This window comes from Indicator indicator, chromosome Z (assembly GCF_027791375.1).
Source record: "Indicator indicator isolate 239-I01 chromosome Z, UM_Iind_1.1, whole genome shotgun sequence".
Classification (NCBI taxonomy): Eukaryota; Metazoa; Chordata; class Aves; order Piciformes; family Indicatoridae; genus Indicator; species Indicator indicator.
In genome coordinates, this window is record NC_072053.1 from 39,576,355 (window position 1) to 39,593,619 (window position 17,265).

General features: G+C 39.3%; 1 protein-coding gene across 1 annotated transcript in view; it reads right to left on the reverse strand.

Annotated features, from left to right (window-relative positions):
* The window catches only part of GLDC (glycine decarboxylase), a 50,346-nt gene extending 35,773 nt beyond the window's left edge, over positions 1 to 14,573 (reverse strand). Inside the window, exons 1-3 of the mRNA XM_054398133.1 lie at positions 14,355 to 14,573; positions 14,160 to 14,238; positions 3,872 to 4,007 (exon numbers count right to left, since the gene is read on the reverse strand). Of these exons, the coding sequence (XP_054254108.1) occupies positions 3,872 to 4,007; positions 14,160 to 14,238; positions 14,355 to 14,573 (434 nt within the window). The remainder of the gene's footprint in view (positions 1 to 3,871; positions 4,008 to 14,159; positions 14,239 to 14,354) is intronic.
* Positions 14,574 to 17,265: the final 2,692 nt, after the last annotated feature.

Sequence of the window (17,265 nt, forward strand, 5' to 3'; positions counted from 1 at the left end):
ATACTACATTGTACAGAAAGTTTGAGATGCATTACTTGGTCCTTTTGAAGGATAGTTATGATGGTGTTCCTAAACAGTGTTTTGCCAATGGCTCGGAGAAAGCTAGATAGTCTTATGATAGGGCATGGAGATGTGCCAATTTCCAAATTCAAAGAACAAACACTGAATTTACTGCCAGTTTGGCAAGCTTTATAGTAGCTTGTGCAGCTCTCCGTATCCAGTCTGCCAATAGAAACCAGCTGTGTAATGTTCATATTCCATTTTAAGCAGAGTATGCAGTATTTTTCAGAACACAACGCGTAAGTGCTGCATGCTACTAGCTAATACATTTAGTGTTACACCAACAATGAAAAGATTGCAGGCATAGTTGGTACAGGTACTTTATTCTTGCATATTTCATGTCTGGGGCAAAGGAATTGTGTGAGCTATACTTTGGAAACCTCCTCATCGTGATCTGTTGTATGGTATTAGCATGACTTTAAAGGCCTTCTTGTTTTCTAAGGCCTGATAGGTATTTTTATCCAGTTTAGCCACCCAAATAAATACTACACTGTTTTGACCTCTATATTAATAAAAAATACATATGTAATCTTGTTTCTGAAACTAAGTTTTCTCCATGTCTTCACTCACTCATTTATATTCACGGTAAGACATGGCACTAATGTAGTACGCTACTAGGGAAAGAACTCAGCACACTAGGTGTGAAAAAAATTAACGAATATGCTAGTGGCAGGTACAGCAAAATACAGACTGTACAGCCATACCAGCAGACAGAACAGATGAGAGGTATTCACACATTTCAGGAGTCTTTGCTGAAAGTCACATAACTGGTGACATGCCTCAAAATAAATCCTTCTGCCTGTATTTTAGAATTGAGATATTCTAAGGCTAATGTTACACATTACCCTGCTATTTATCCGTTCAGAAAAAAAAAGAAGGGGGGGGGGGGGGCTAATATTTTTTTTATAATAATAACTCAGTACTGCATGGAAAGCATTTCTAAGACTTCCACCCCATGTTAGCATGGAATTGTTAGTCACAGATTGCTAGGAAAAGGAATTGTTAGCAGCCTGTAACCAACACCAAAGAATAATCAAGTACCAAAAATAAGGAATGCTTATCCTTGCCTTCTGTGACTAAGTCACAGAATCACAGAATTACAGACTGTTAGAGGTTGGAAAGGACCTCCAGAGATCATCAAGACCAACTGCCCTGCCAAAAGCAGGATCACCCAGGGTAGTCTGCACAGGAATACATCCAGGTGGGTTTTGAAAATCTCCAGAGAAGGAGACTCCACAACCTCTCTGGGCTCTGTCACCCTCACTATAAAGAAATTTCTCCTCATGTGGAAGTGAAACCTTCTATATTCAAATTTGCATCCACTGTCAAATCCACCATGCAGCAGACTGGAATTTCAACTGCAGCATTTCAGCTCGACAACAGCAATTGTTCTGCTTTTTCTCTAACTTTAAAAGTGTTTTTTTGGATAAAAAGTTATCTGAAAAATATCTACTACAAGTGTTTTCAAACAACTTCTTTCATCAATAGACGTAGTTAAAATGGGACTCAGACTTAAGAGGATCTCTACACTTTTCTAAAGTTACCAGTTCAGGAAATTCCTGAATGCTGATTTCGCAGCACTTATTAGTGTACAGTTTTGGTCACATAGTTTTATCTCACAATAATTAAGCTTTCTTTGTGAACAGAGATATTACAGATCATTGTCCAAATAGTCCACAAAAGTTTTGAAACTCCAACGGTATCAAGTAGTTTCTTAACAAAACCTGAGATTTGGTGAAACTTTTGTGGTGATCTTCTAAAGAAAGTAATGTGGATCAGTAGCCCCATTTCCAACAAAAAAAACCCCACATTTTGTTCTAAACAGTTTCCACCTGAAATCAACCCTTTTGCATCCTACCTCCTCCTAGCAAGTTCAAGTGTCCTGAGTACTGTGAAGTCCTTCATTATAGCATTCAGACGTCTAGGAACAATCTTCTATAAACTTACATTTTACATCAATACAAGCCTTATTCTAACAAATGTTAAGTAATGAGAAGCTACAAGTGACATGAGAGAGGCAGAACTGATCAGAAAGAATAAGCCTGCACTTGCAGCATTTCCCTTGAAGCTGCAATGTGAAATACATTCCATGTTACACACCCAGTGGATGTTAAGGAGAGGTTTGTATGGTTTTACACACCTTCATACACACATATGCCCTCTTCCCAAACATTTTAGCATTCACTTTACCCATCTAAAAGTTTAGCTTTCAGCCATCTAGTTAGACTTCATTGGACACTCTAGGAGCATATTTCTGCATAGACTCTTCCAGTTTTTTCATTAATACTATATACGTACGTGGGGCTTTCTAGGATTTAACAAAATGCAGTTCATTTTGCTACACTTACTTTTTAATTGTTCTTAATTTTACCTCCAGGCAACGGATCTTGTGCTTTGCAGCATTGTACTGAAATATTTAGACTGCATATGTTGCAAAACGAGGGTGAGGATAAGGCCAAATACAACTTTGTATAAATGTACTGCACAGACCCCTTGAGTCCACACAGTGCAACTTTTTCATCAGTTCAAAAGTCTGAGATGCAAATGGAGCAGAAAGTTAGTGAGACTTGGGGGTCTACAAATACATAGACCAATTTATGGCAACCCTCCTCTCGCCAAAAAAAAAAAAATTGAAGTAGCAATGGCTTTTTACATTGACCAGTTTGACTCCATTTGATTAGTTGTGTGTGCGTTTTAAATACTACTTTTATTTTAGATAAAAATTATTCAGTAATAAAGGTAACAGTTATTATTTTAACACAGTATCCAAAAAAGGCAAGTTATTGACTAGAGATAAGCAAACTTCTAAACCAAACAAGACAATGCAGGGTATCAGTGGCATTCTGTGTTGAAAAGACTCCACATTACATTTATAGTTTTTGTGTTTCAGCGTATCTAAGTTACAGTTCTCCAGAGAAATGCAAATGCAAAATGAGTGTTTATAATAATTTAAAGTTCTTTTATCGGGAAAAGTCTATAAAGAGACAAATCCCCACTATTTTTTACATTAATGCTGCTCACAAGATACAACGCATTAAAATGTTTTCCATTTTACATTTAAGTGGAAAAAAACCAAACCAAAACAAAGAGAAACCTAGACCAACAACATTCAAATTCAGGTTCATCAGGTATGCTATTCTTGTGCTTGTCCCCAAAAATGAAATGTCAGCTGGGTGATAAGAATAAAAAACAATATTCTCAGCCTCTATACAAATGAATTCTCAAGTACTGCTGTCTGTTCTCAGGCACCAATTAATTATTTGTTCAGACACAAACACATCCAAACTCTAATTAAAAATGTAATTTAAAAAAATATTAAAAATTAAAAATAGCAAAAAAAAAATTAAAAAGCCCTTAAAATTGTCAAGGCTTTTTACTTCCTCATAAAAAAGCCAAAGGCAAGTTATTGTATTGCTTTTAACTATCTTCACCCAAAACTGTATAAAGCAGTGGAGAAGGGAAGCAGCTTAAATTTAGGCAGAGTTAGGAAAAAATTGCTTTAGTTTAGGAATGAAGTCTGCATACTTCCTTAAACAAATATTCATGTTTTAGTTCATAATAAATAGGAGCTCTAAACAACAAAAATCATTGAATATTTAACAGAAAAAAGTTTTCTAATGTCAAAAGCATTCTTTTTGGCTCTAGCTTCAGCATGAATAATGCATTTCCTACACAATAGCCTACCCACCAGAATCAAATATATGAAAGTCAAAAAATTAGGTTTGGGGTACACTTGTGTATGCTCATTTGTAAGACGAATTTCAAACATGTATGTATATATAAGCACTTAAAAGAATACGTGGTACATTACCATCCTGCATTCTCCAATAAATTCCGTGCAATGGGCTGAGGCACTGAGCAGTTGTAATAACCCATTCCTATATAAGACCTCCATATCTTGTTCTTGTTTGCAATATTGTATAGAGTTTCAAGGATTTCATTTTCACCTAATTGAAAAGAAATTATGTCAGATACATACAGTTGCACATAATGCTAACAGTTTTTAACTGAAATGTCTTGTACCCCTGGGGAAAAAAGAAAGAAAAAAATCCCATTTGTGATGCAACAGTAGCAGAACAAAAGGCGTACTAAGAACAGTAAAGATAAAATGATGAGCTGTTAAAATACTTTGGGAAAGTTCTGCAAAAATTCTGGAAAAAGCAAAAACTGATTAAATAAATAATGTGAAAACAGTAGTGAGAGCAAGCTGTAGGTAAATGGCTTACGGAGCCCTTTTTGTGCTAATGCAATGTACATTCTGGTCTCTTACACATGCATTAAAATACATCTCAGAAAGTACCTTTTAGTAGGTAAACTTGCAGAAGATGCACTGGATGAAGACACAGCCATCCACAGTTACGATTTAGTGTTGCTAACAAGAGTCACAGTTGTACAAACTGGGCTCACAGTTTGGATTAACAGCACTCAGGAGTAACTCCTTAGTATTAAAGAACCTTATTTTCTTGTATGTTCCCTGCATAGCTGATAAAATGGGGTTTTTTTTAAGCTCAATTTTAGTATGATTTGCCAGTTTATAACAACAACAAAAACCACACAAACCCCCCCAACCCTCCCCCCCAGAACAAACAAAACAAAAAAACAACCCAATACTTCTACCTTAAGACATCCCACCTAAGATTAACTTTCAAATGAGTCTGATAATCTAATTTGGAAAGATTAAATCAGAATGCTTCTGAATTGTTCAGATCAAAAGCATCTGCACTCCCTCTCTCCCACAATTGTAGTTTTAGTCTTTGGTCTCGCTTCTACATGCTTCTCAGTGTCCTGAAGGCTGTGCAAAATGACATTCAGTCAACCTGTTCCCAGTAATCAGTGGATAACGCTACCCAGCATTTGCCAAAAGGAATGATCTACAAAGTATTTTACTTTTTTTTCAGACTGTCAGTCAGCTGTCTAAGACTACATACAGAGACAGGCCTGCCCATCCTAACAGACCTTGGAAGGCATTGAAATAGGTTGCCCAGCGAGGTCCCTGGAGGTTTTCAAGAAACTTGTGGACATGGCAGTTCAGTACTTTGTCTAATGGCCATGGTGGTCTTATACTGACAGTTGGACTCAACGATCTTAGAGTTTTTTCCCAACCAAAACAATTCTATGATTCTGCGATCTGGGGTGGAATTGGACACCAACTCTCCTAAGCAAGGGGAGCAGATCTGTTTTTACCTTCAGTCTGACCTCAGAAACTACTGCTTGGAAACTACTTGATGTGCTTGCACTGGGTTCTGCTCATTCTGCATTACAACTTGAAAACTAGTCTTTGAAGTACAAGGCTATAAAACAGTAACACAGAATAGCTTGGACTCTGGATGCCTCAAATCCTGTTTTCTCTTTGTAAGTTACTCCAGAATGAGAGATCAAATCAAAACAGTTAATGCCCTGGAATCTAGTAGCAAAACATTCTCTAGGTTTTGATTAAGTTGTTCTGTAGTCATAAATGAGGATATTAAACTTTAACTCTAGTTTCAAAACTCATCTCTCCTGTTCCTTTTACCCAAAGTGCTGCTATTGCATCCTGTGGTTTTTTTTCTAAAAAAAAAAAAAAATCTTGTTATCAATTAGTTTCTTCCATAGTCACATCATATTTTCCAAAAAATTATTTTTTTACTGGTCTTCAGTTCTCACTTCAAAGTTTACTCAGTGTTAATATTAGATGTAACGTATAAAGATTAATTTCTTGTGTTTAGTGAGCTTTTTTTTTTTTTTTGTTCTGGAGACTCAGAAGTTATGTTTATTGTACCTAAATTCAGCAACGTCCCGGACAAAGTTTCTACAAAAGCACAGTGAGAAGCTCCATGCCCCAAGACCCCTGCAACATAGTTTATTCCAGATAGGTGCACTTGTTTGAGTTTTAACAGTGTAGAGAGCTTTCTCTACCACTTGCAACCTGGAAGTCTAATGAGTAACAGTTTGGGTGTTTTGTATTCTGCAGAATTCAAACCAGTGGGGTTTTTTTAAGTGGTAACAAATTTGCTTGTTTTGCTTCAAATGCAGCTTAAGGCAGAAGTTGTCTATCATTTAACTTGCTCAACGTCAGACACAAAAATACATTGAGTGTGATTTCTGCAGTAAACAAATACCACAAATACTGTACTATGCGTCAGATATAATTTTCTTTGTTTGACTGACTGGAGTTTCTTCTGGATAGTAATTTCTTATTACATACAGATAACCAAAACATTGAACTTATAGTGAAGCACTCTGAAATAAATCAGTTTCCAAGCAGATTCAAGGTACAAAGCCAGAAGCTTGCTGAGATTATAAGAAGCTTAAGTAGCAATTAAGCTTAAGAGCAGAACCACATCAGACCTAGAAGAGCTGAACTGATATATCCAAACACTGAACAGATTTTTAATTATTACATTTTTGTGATCTACCTATGAAGACAGTTAACACTATGAGTTTTAACCACGGTAGTGAAATCTTGCAGTGTACAATGTGCCTCCACTCCTGCATCACCTCACTTACTCCATTCCTTTGGTCATTAGAAAGCTCAAATACACATCTCTCATATTTGGTATGCCTTTTTGAAGAGACTTGGGACACACACTCCTTTCCCTAGGCCTTACACTGCCTCGAGGTTCATCACAGAATGTCTTGAGGAAGACATGGCATGAGGAACTGCAATCCTGAGTAACGGTGCCGGCAGCCCCTGATTAATCTATATAGACTGGCTTAGGTAATTAAGTTTTCCTTAATTCAGCATTTGCTTTGCACTGGTATAGTTTTGAGTTGAAGCAAAACCAATGCAGGCAAAGGTAAGGGAAATTAACACCTGAGTCCAAACACTGGAGAGCAAGAGAATGAAACCATTCTTAAAATTAAACCATTCTTTATAGCATGCCTAACACTGACAGGAGGGGATAAAGAAGACACAATCAGGCTCTTCACAGCAGTGAAAGTTAGGAGGGAGAGACACAAGCTCAAACCCAAGAGGCTCATGATGAAGATAAGGAGAAGCCTTTCAGCCATTGGACAGCTCAGTGGTGGAGCTGGGTCTCCATCCTTGTGGGTTCCATGTTCCGTCTGGGTGATGCCCTGAGCAGCTTGGTCTGAGTCCATGGCTGAGCACAGTCTGGGCAGGAACAGAGGCTGGGGACCTTCTCCAGGTTCACAGCAGCCTTAACAGGATCTTCTGTCTGCCAGTAGAGGTATTTCCCACTCCATCAAGCCTAACTTTTAACAGTGTACTCCTATAATATTATTTGCAAAAAGGGATCTAACACTTTATATGGGTCAGCACATAAGTACGTAACCCTAGTACAAAGGCAGAGCATGCCAACAACAACGTTGTTCTTATGTATGCTTTTTCAAATCCAAAATTGTATTGTTATGTTTCCAGTTAGGTCAAAAAAATTGTCACCAAACCTACACAATTACACAGATATATTTTTTCTGATGTATAAAGTATATGCTTTGGAGTATATGTAGTGGAAACAGCGTATTCTTGTAAATATTTATTTATTTATAAAACATATGAAGACTAGGATTTAGACAAATTTCAATCCATATGGTTGAAAAAGCACAGGTTGAAAGATATGCTGGGTTAGTGGTATTTTTAAAAACTATCTCCAGGTGAAATAAAGACCCAATATCCAAAATGGGGAAATACAAAAGAATTTAAAAAAACTGGCTACAGTTAAGAAATGGTTGGAAATTGACCATCACACTCAGCTGCTTGTTTCCCATTTTCTAAGAAATGGTTGAAATGCCCTTATCTTGAATTTACTTTATTGGCTGTACACTGTAAATTCTTTAAGAACCTTGTTCAGCAAAAAAACCCAAGATTGCCAGCTAAGTCACTGCAGTTGATCTTTATTCCCCTTATCAGTTCATTAGGTATAATGATCAGAAACAGTACCGAGAATAAAGTTCACTGATCTTGCAGCACTGCTTTCTTAGAACTACAGAGAAAATGCTCTGAGGCTGCCAGTAGTAGTTCTGGGACGTCACTTTGAGACTGCTAGACCCATAGCTAGAAAAGGCAAAATATATCGCAAAAACAGTAAGAGGGAGTGAATTATCAATTATAAAATTATAATTCTACAATTTCTGCTACTGTTGTTGTGGTTAGCACAGTAGATTTGCCTTGCACAAAATAACATGGCACCCCAAAAAGAGAGAGAGAAATCAAGACAGAAAGCAGAGTTCAAGTTATACAACTTAAAACTTACACAAAAGGCAGGAGACTATTTGACACCATTTTGTTCATATTATATCAGGCCTGAAAAAAGAAATAGTCTTCTGGATCAAGGAAGCAAGATATTCAGAACAGTTGATATAAGAAAAAGGTGATTAATTTATCCTAGTTGCTCTAGTTAGATCCATTAAGTAAAACTCAGATTATATTGAAGAAAACCAGTTCCAAAGCGTAGTCAGACATGTAATAATGCTGCAGACAGCACAAGAAAGTGCCTGTTCCAAGTGCTGGGTCTGACAAGCGACTTCCCAAGAGACAGGCAGAAAGCTAACACTATCTGCTGGTCTGCCTCCTCCAGCTTTCACTAAGGACACTTGCACTCACCCATCCTGCCTGGGTATCAGAGGCAACTAGGGAAGCAGAAAGCATGCAGCAGCTGAGAGCCAGCAACATACCTGCTTTTCTCTGTCCTACCTACAAGGCCTGTTGCCCTTGGAAAGAGAAGCAGCAGCCACAAAGTGCTGTAAAGATCAAAGTACCACCAGTGGTAATGCAGATGCCTATATCATTTGTTTCAACACTCTGGTAGGTGACAAATAACCCTTGCTGTACGCATGCAGAATATACAGTGTGAACCCCAGCAGCAAGGAATCTGAAATTAATAATTCAGCTCTAAAACATTAGGAACTGATTTTAAACCCATCCAGAATTAATTTTAAAGCAACATTTGAAATACAAAATTGTAGTTAAATACAAAATTGTAGTTAAAAGTAGATTTAACTGCATTAAGTTAATTTATGTTAACTGCATAGTTAAAGATACAAATTTCCTATAATATGACTCCTAAGAAATATCACTTTTAAAATGTTTTGTATGGGGACCCAACTTGTCTCTTACAGAGATTTTAAAAACTGATATTTATAAATCCTAATGTATGAGAACATAACTGGGAATATTTTGGGGAAAAAAGTTATGGCAGTTTGCAGACTTATTTTTAAAATTCAAATCCTGAACAAAAAAAGCAGAAATATGTAATATATGTACTTAGCTTACCCAGTAAATAAAAACTGACATACAGTAGCAGCACAGCAGGGAAAACTATGACTAATACAAAGACTGTATTTGCAGGGATGAAAGAAATACCATTACTCTTATAAAAAATGACCTGTTCTTTTACTTCACATGGATCATATACCGCAATTGTGCTAAAGCACCTTCAATATGTAAAGAAAAGCTGATTGTTAAAGTTTACTTAGTGTGATTGGGAAAAAAGCTCTGCAAGATCAGCTGATCACAATTAAAGCTTGAAGATATCTAGTCTTGTTATAAATATTGACTGAATTGAAATTAGATGCCAAAACAACACTTTCCCTTAACTGTATCTGAAGAAAAAGTTGACTGCAAGAAAGCCCCCCTTTACAGAATCAGTTGAGGGGTAGAACTCTAACTTACTGTAATGGGAAATAAGATATTTTGCTGTCTCACCCCGGCTGGCTTTCACTGGCATGTCCAGGGGAATTTACACCACTTTCAGTGGGCTCATGGCAGCAGGCATTTTTTAAATGGTAGGGTTTCAGTCAGAAAAGGTACCTAGCTCTGTCATATTACATACCGAAGGAAGCAAGTAATTTCAGAAACCTTTTAGCACAAGCTAAATTCCTACTCTTCTCCATGACTGACCATGTGTACTAACACAGGAAAACTAATAAAGACTGCATAGCATTTCTAGCCTAGATGCAACAAAGCTTGTACCAGAAAGTTTTTTTTTTTCATTCATGCATAAGCACAACCAATGTCCAGTTATTATATTATGTCCTTCAAAGAAGTAATGCAGCATGATTCTTCCACTGAAGATATGATAAACGTCTAGGAAAGACAACACATGTACATGTTACATCTACCGTAACCAGAGGTTTTATTTATGAGCGGTGGAATTTGTGATACTATTTAAAAGAGCTGTTTAAAATAAGATGATGGTGATGATGATGATGATTAATTAATTAATTAATAATAATATTCACAGAATCACAGAATGTTATGGGTTCAAAGGAACCTCTAGAGATCATCAAGCCCAAGCCCCTTGCCAGAGTAGGTCACCCAGGAATGTATCCAGGTGGGATTTGAGTATCTCCAGAGGAGACACCACTACTCCACAGCCTGTTTCAGTGCTCTGTCACCCTCACAGTGACAAAATTTTTCCTCATGTTTACATGGAATTTCCTATGCCTCAACTTCCACCCACTGCCCCTTGTCCTGGCATTGGGCATCACTGACTCGATCCTCTTGGCACTCACCCTTTACATATTTACAAATATTAATGAGGTCACCTGTTAGTCTCCTCTTCTCCAAACTAAAGAGACACAGCTCCCTCAGTCTCTCCTTGTAAGGAAGATGTTCCACTCTGTTAATCATTTTTGTGGCTCTGTGTTGCACTCTTTCAAGCAGTTCCCTGTCCTTCTTGAACTTGGCGGCCCAGAACTGGACACAATATTCAAGGTGTGGCCTCACCAGGACAGAGAAGAGGAGGAGGAGAATCTCTCTCCACCTACTAACCACACCCCAGGATACCATTGGCCTTCTTGGCCACAAGGGCACATTGCTGGCTCATGGTCAACCTTCCATCCACTAGGACCCGCAGGTCCTTTTCCCCTTCACTGCCCTCCAACATGTCAGTCCCCAACCTATACTGGTACATGAGGTTGCTCTTTCCCAGGTGCAAGACTACACTTGCCCTTATTGAACTTCACTAAATTTCTCCCTGCCCAACTCTCCAGCCTGTCCAGGTGTGGCTGAATGGCAGCACAGCCTTCAGGTAAGTCAGCCACTCCACCTAGTTTGGTGTTATCAGCAAACTTGCTGACAGTGCACTCTGTGCCTTCATCCAGGTCATTGATGAATATATTGAATAGTACTGGTCCCAGTACTGACCCCTGAGGGACTCCACTAGATACAGGCCTCCAGCTAGACTTCATCTCATTGACCAGAACACTCTTCTTTCCTTCAACCAGTTCTCAATCCACCTCACTACCTGATCATTGAGACCACACTGCCTCAGTTTAGCTGCAAGGCTGCTGTGGGAGACAGTGTCAAATGTTTTACAGAATTCAAGATAAACCACATCCACTGCTTTGCCATCATCTGTCCAACTGGTTATGTCCTCGTAAAAGGCTATTCTGTTGGTCAAACATGACTTCCCTTTGTTAAAACCATGTTGACTGCTCCTAATTGTTATTGTTATTATTATACATACTCACAGCCAACTGATTCTGTCTTCTGCACAATTCGCTACATTACCAATGCAAAACAATCTTTCCTGCTGACACACCTCATCAATATTTGAAGATATGCATATACATCAAAAGTAGACACCTCAGACATACTATACTACTCACCCAGACATACTATTTATGGGGGGTGTGTGTGGTTTTCTTCAGCTGCATATCTAATTCTAGCCATAAGCACTGACTTCAATGAGACTTCAGTGCAAGCTCAGCTGTTTCCTATTACAAAGGAGTAGGTGGCACACAGCTGATTTGTTCAGTTGCACTCCAACTTGTGGATTCACTGCTACTATGTTTTTAAATTGAGATTACACAGAAAAGTGGAAGTGTATATTTAGACCACTAGGAACTGTATTAGTTAGGTTTTTTTTAATTACAAGTTAACATGTTCTGAATTGCCTTGCCCTGTTCTCTCAATGCATGGATGAGTTTGGGAGATGGTGGGAGCAAAATTGGCTTCACACAAATGAAAATAACATGTTTAAAATATAATACAGTTTTCATGACATAGTCCCAATTTTGCTGTTTCCTTTTTAACACAAGGAATTTAATGGAGAAATAATATATCATACTAATGTAAGAAATCCCACACTAGTGATTGGAAAGACAGTGTTCTCTCTAATGGTGCATTAACAAGGGAGCAAATTTTACTCAGACTACTGTGTCCTAAGTACAAGATGTTCAATGTGAAGATGAACAATTTGAGGCAGAGGTTTTTAATTTTTCTTTTACAAGCTGTGTAGTTTTCTGCTGCCAATGCAGTGGAAAACTAGTGAAAAAAATCAACACATTAAGTTACAAGACCATTCATTGCACTGGCTGCAAAAGCAAAAGCAGCAGTGTACAGAAAAAAAGTTTTCTGTACCTCATGCAAGCATCTCTTTTGAAAACTCACTGTTGCGTGCTGTGCAATGTGAGACGCTGCATCACAGTCACATTCTTTCAAAGTTTAAGGGAACAAGCGCAGCATAGCAAGTGGAGCAAAACGGCAGTGAACTAAATACAGTTAATGAGGTCCCTTTGCACTTTGAGAACTCGCATCAACTAATGCATGGCAACGTAGGACATGCTCACTTTAAAATTGCTATGCAAATCAGTATGAACACATAAATTTGCACCCAGATTTCGACACAGGTTGACATCACTTGTTTAGTTTTTATTCTACAATTATTTTAATGATGTGTACTGTGTCACTTTTATGTGTTTTAGGAATGTAAAACTTCATATAAAAAACCAGACTAAATTGAAACACAGAAAAACAGAAAAGAGGCTTTCAAGAGGTAAATTATTAGTGACAATCTACATTTGACCCGTCTTACAAACCTGAAATATAATAATTTTAAAACTCCTTTTCTCTGAGGATAACTGAAAATCCCTCATCAGTCACAGAGTAGCTAATTAAAATACATAAATCACAGCAAAATATGCCATTCAACACTTTCAGCAGTCATACAGACAGAAAAAGGTGATTAAATTCCACTTCTCTACTCCCTTCCCCATTTCAATAGCATGGATTGTTACCTAAAAAACTAAAAGACCACTGTACTAATAAAATATTTCAGAAGTAGAAACTTTTAGTCAATACCACATTCCTCCCCACTAGAATATGTCTTTTCAGGCTCTAGTTTCGCTGGCTGCTCATTGTGGCGCTGCCTCTCATGCGTGATGTCATCTCGGAATAACCAGATTGAACTGGCCAGGAACCTCACCGGAGCTGCAGGCCTGAAGTTTACACTCCAATTACAGAGCATGGATATGCAATGAAAAAAAGCCGGCAAGACGGATCACATTTTCTACAGATCAGGGGAAGGATCTTGCTTGACACAAAGTTAATACTGATGTAATCGGATCCATTACCTGAATGGCCACTGAGCTTTGTTAGTTTCAGTGGAATTGTTAGGTGCATTTTTAAGTGGTTTTGTTTTGTTGGAGTTTTGAGTCGTGATTTTGGTTTTGAGTTTTGTTTCGATTGGTTGTTTTTTTCCCTTTTGTTTTGTTTGGTTTGTTTTTTTGGTGGTGGTGGTTTTGTTATTTCTTTTTTACTTACAGGATTTCCAGCATGACATTCACAAATACCTATCAAGCTGTGATTCCTAGCTTTTGAAAATGTTAGCATCTAAAAAACTCACCAAACCACGTCAAGTTTTCCATAGTGATATGCTATGCTATTATAGTGCCACAATTGCCATCTCAGACTTTTTGTATTCCAGCAGTTTACACGGATAGATTCGAAACGCTAGCCATCTGCCTACCCCCTATGTTATTAGAATACACAGGTTATCAGTGGGGAAGGGACAACAAAGGAATTCTTTAGAAACTGAAGAGCCAACAGAAGAGAGCAGCCCTTTTGATCCTATAGTCCTCACCAAGGGGATAATGTTTACCTTTTTCTCCGTATCAGTATTCTACGGAGTCCGTCTGTGAAAATTAAGAGTATCGGTGTTGGTACAGCTATGATTATTTAAATCTTAATCCAGCGGGGAGATTTATCGCTACGCGTTCCATCGGGGACACTCGGGAAAAGGCGGGGGAAGGCAGCACCCCAATTCTACCCCGCGGGCTCTGGCGGCCGGAAGGGCTGACAGGACTGCCCCGGGATGGGGCTGGCAGGGCCGCCCGGGGAGGGCAGCTGGGGAGTCCCGGCTCACGCGGTCACTTACAGACGGGGTCATCCATCCTCAGGGGCCTCCGCAGACGGATGCTGGCCGGGATGGTTTTATCTATAAGCTCCTCGACGCTCTGCAAAAAGGTGGCCGCACACCGTTGTTAGCACCCTCGGGCCGGCCCAGCCCGCAACGGGAGGGAACCAGTCGCACCGCCCGCTCAGCCCGGCGTGGCACGGCGCGGACACCTACCTGTACCCCGACGGCTCGCAGCATCTCCCTCTTATCCTGCTCCTTCGGCCCGATGTGCCTCCGGGAGAAGTCATCGTGTCGTGGCAGCAACTGCTCGATGCACCGCGCCGCCTCGCCACCTCCCCAGCGGCGCTGACCTCCTGCCGCTGCCGCCGCCCGCAGGTGCCGCGATGCCCCGCGGGCCGCCAGCCGCCCCCACCATCGCCCGCAGCTCTGCATGGCGCTGCCGATACGAATGCCGCCGCCGACACCAGTGCCGCCGCAGGCGCGCGGCCACACTTTGTGTGCAGGGGGCGGCGCGGCGCGGCCCCCCACCGCCGGCGCCAATGGGGCTCGGGGGCGGCGCTGCGCTCACCCCGCCTCGCCGCCACCTGCCCTCCCGCCACCGCGGGCCGCCCCGCTCGGCCCTGACCTCTCCCTGCCCGGCCCGGCTGCCGGGCATTCCCGCGGCGAGGCGGTTCCAGCGCCTAGCGGGATCGGACGGAGTCTGGTGGTGACTTTCCTAGCAAACGGGGCTTTCCTCCACCAAAGCCTTGCTCGGACGGAAAAAGGGTTTCTGTGTTTCTGCAGCAGAGCGTAGACTAGCTCCTAAGTTGCTGGCTTTTGGAGGACTGATACATGCCACTTTCCATGACTTAAATCCCTGGTTTCAGAATGAGAGACCTCAAGTTACACACTAAACTTGCTTCAAACGGAAAAGATACTTGTTGCAAAGATTTGTGACATAAATCCAATACTGATTTTAAAGGATTGCTTTTCCCCTCTGTCATTTTCTTCTTTATACATATGATAGTTACATGTAGGAAATTAAAACTTTGATGTGACTTTTAACTTGAGATAATATAATGAGAATGAACACAGATAATGGAAAAATACATTAAAATCATGATAGCAATGACTGAATTCCTGTTATGAATTTGTACCTAAACCAATTTATTTTTAAAGCTCTGCTGAAACTTTTCAAAACTATTTGCATATTTTATCCAAATGTTCTTATAGGGTTTGTCCAAATAGTTATCACTTCTCTCTGGCAGGTAATACCAAGATGATATTTCACACAAAATATGTCTTTACAGTCATCATACCTGAAATGGTAACTTTGACAGAATGGTTTCTCCAACATAAGGTCAGACTTTTAGTTGCCTCTAGTGCTATAAGAAATGAGGTCTGAAAGGAAGACAGACCATCCAAAACATTCTAAACTGTGTCTTTTCTACCCTATACCAAATTTTAGCTCAATTTAAAAACTGGGTTTGAGAGGAGGAAGACTGGAGAGATGTGCCAGTGAACAAAGCACAGACCTTAAAGACTGGGTCAGTCTATAATATTATCTCTGACAGTAGTCTGTTTCTGCCACTGATCCATTACAACTATCTAAGAAGGAATACAAGATTAGAACCAGCAGATATACTGATGTCACAGCCAGCTAAGCACCCTGGGATTTATGCATTCTGGAGTTCACAATGCTCTTTTTCTGAAATTTGTTCATCTGCTAAGTGAACCCATCTACACTGTTAATGAAATAAAAATACTGGCTTACTATTCAAGAGCAGTCACTTCATAATCCTTTATTCCTCAATCTACTGTTCCTTAAAGGCAGGGACAGCACTCATAAGGTTGAGGACACTGTGATACATAAAACAAAACAAATCATGTGGGTGTCAGTACAGACTGACTCCAGGTCAGTCTGACTTCTGTCCTGATGCAAATTTTTTCCCTAGAAAATCCTTAAAAAAATTGGCAATTTATCATCTCTGTTAGTAGCCATCACCAGTATTTTCAAAATTCTCTAGTAGGTTTGGTGAAGAAAGCCTACCAAATGATCTTTTAATGGCCTGGCTTATTTTAAGTCTCAATCTAGACAGAGGACATTCATTAACACTTCACCTTTTTTATCACAAAATTGTGTTAAAATGCAAGGGTGCAAGTGGTTCAGAGTGTCTCTGTTTACTTGCATCTAATTCAATACAGAAGGTCATCTGAATTTCTAGCAATAATGGTTTGGAGGGTCTTTTTAATATATATATCCTTACCAATTTATTTCCATCAACAATTTTTAAATATGTAAATGAAACCAGATTAAAAACATATTTTTATGCATATTTCATACATGTGCTTGTTAATCGAGTAAAGTCAATATAGTCCTTATAAAATAAAAGGTGAAATACACAATTGTTCCTGCTAAGAGGTGAAATACACAGTTGTTCCTGATTTTGAGTTTGTACTGTAAACACTACTACCTTTCAACGTGAGACATTTTTATCATAGCTTTTTCTCTTACTGAAACTTTCAATCTGTAACATGGTTCTTTGCTCAAAATAAGATTTGAAAAGCACTATGGCTGTCATTACATAAAGAGTAACACAGATGTTTACCTAATACATCAAGACAGGAATTAATTAATTTTGATCATAAACTTATTATTTTAGTAGCAATATATCATGCTTCTTTCACAGTTACCAGTTGCTACCATTGGGGAGAAAATGACTTCTCAACAGTACATCTGCATATGCCAGGATTTCCTAAGTGAGGGCTGAATTGACACCTGTTTGTTTTTTCCTGATCCCATTACACTACTAAAATTTAAGAGCTCTGTGAATTGCACACAGTATGTACCCAGTTTTCATGTCCCTAAACTTAACAAAATAGTTTCATGACGTGTTATTCCCATACCTGATCATCGGAATATGCATTCAGATAGGCAGTGTCATGTTGAGGGCAAATAGCCAGTGAGCTACGTATTTCTGAACCTATAAAAGCCCTCAAGAGCTTAATGTATCCACTATTGCCAAAGGGTCAGGAGCCACTTTTGCACTCTTTCCCACTACTATTGTTCCATTGACCAGAGCTAGATCATAAAATGAAAGATACATTAGTACATCTTATCAAAGTCTGTAAAGGCATCTTATCA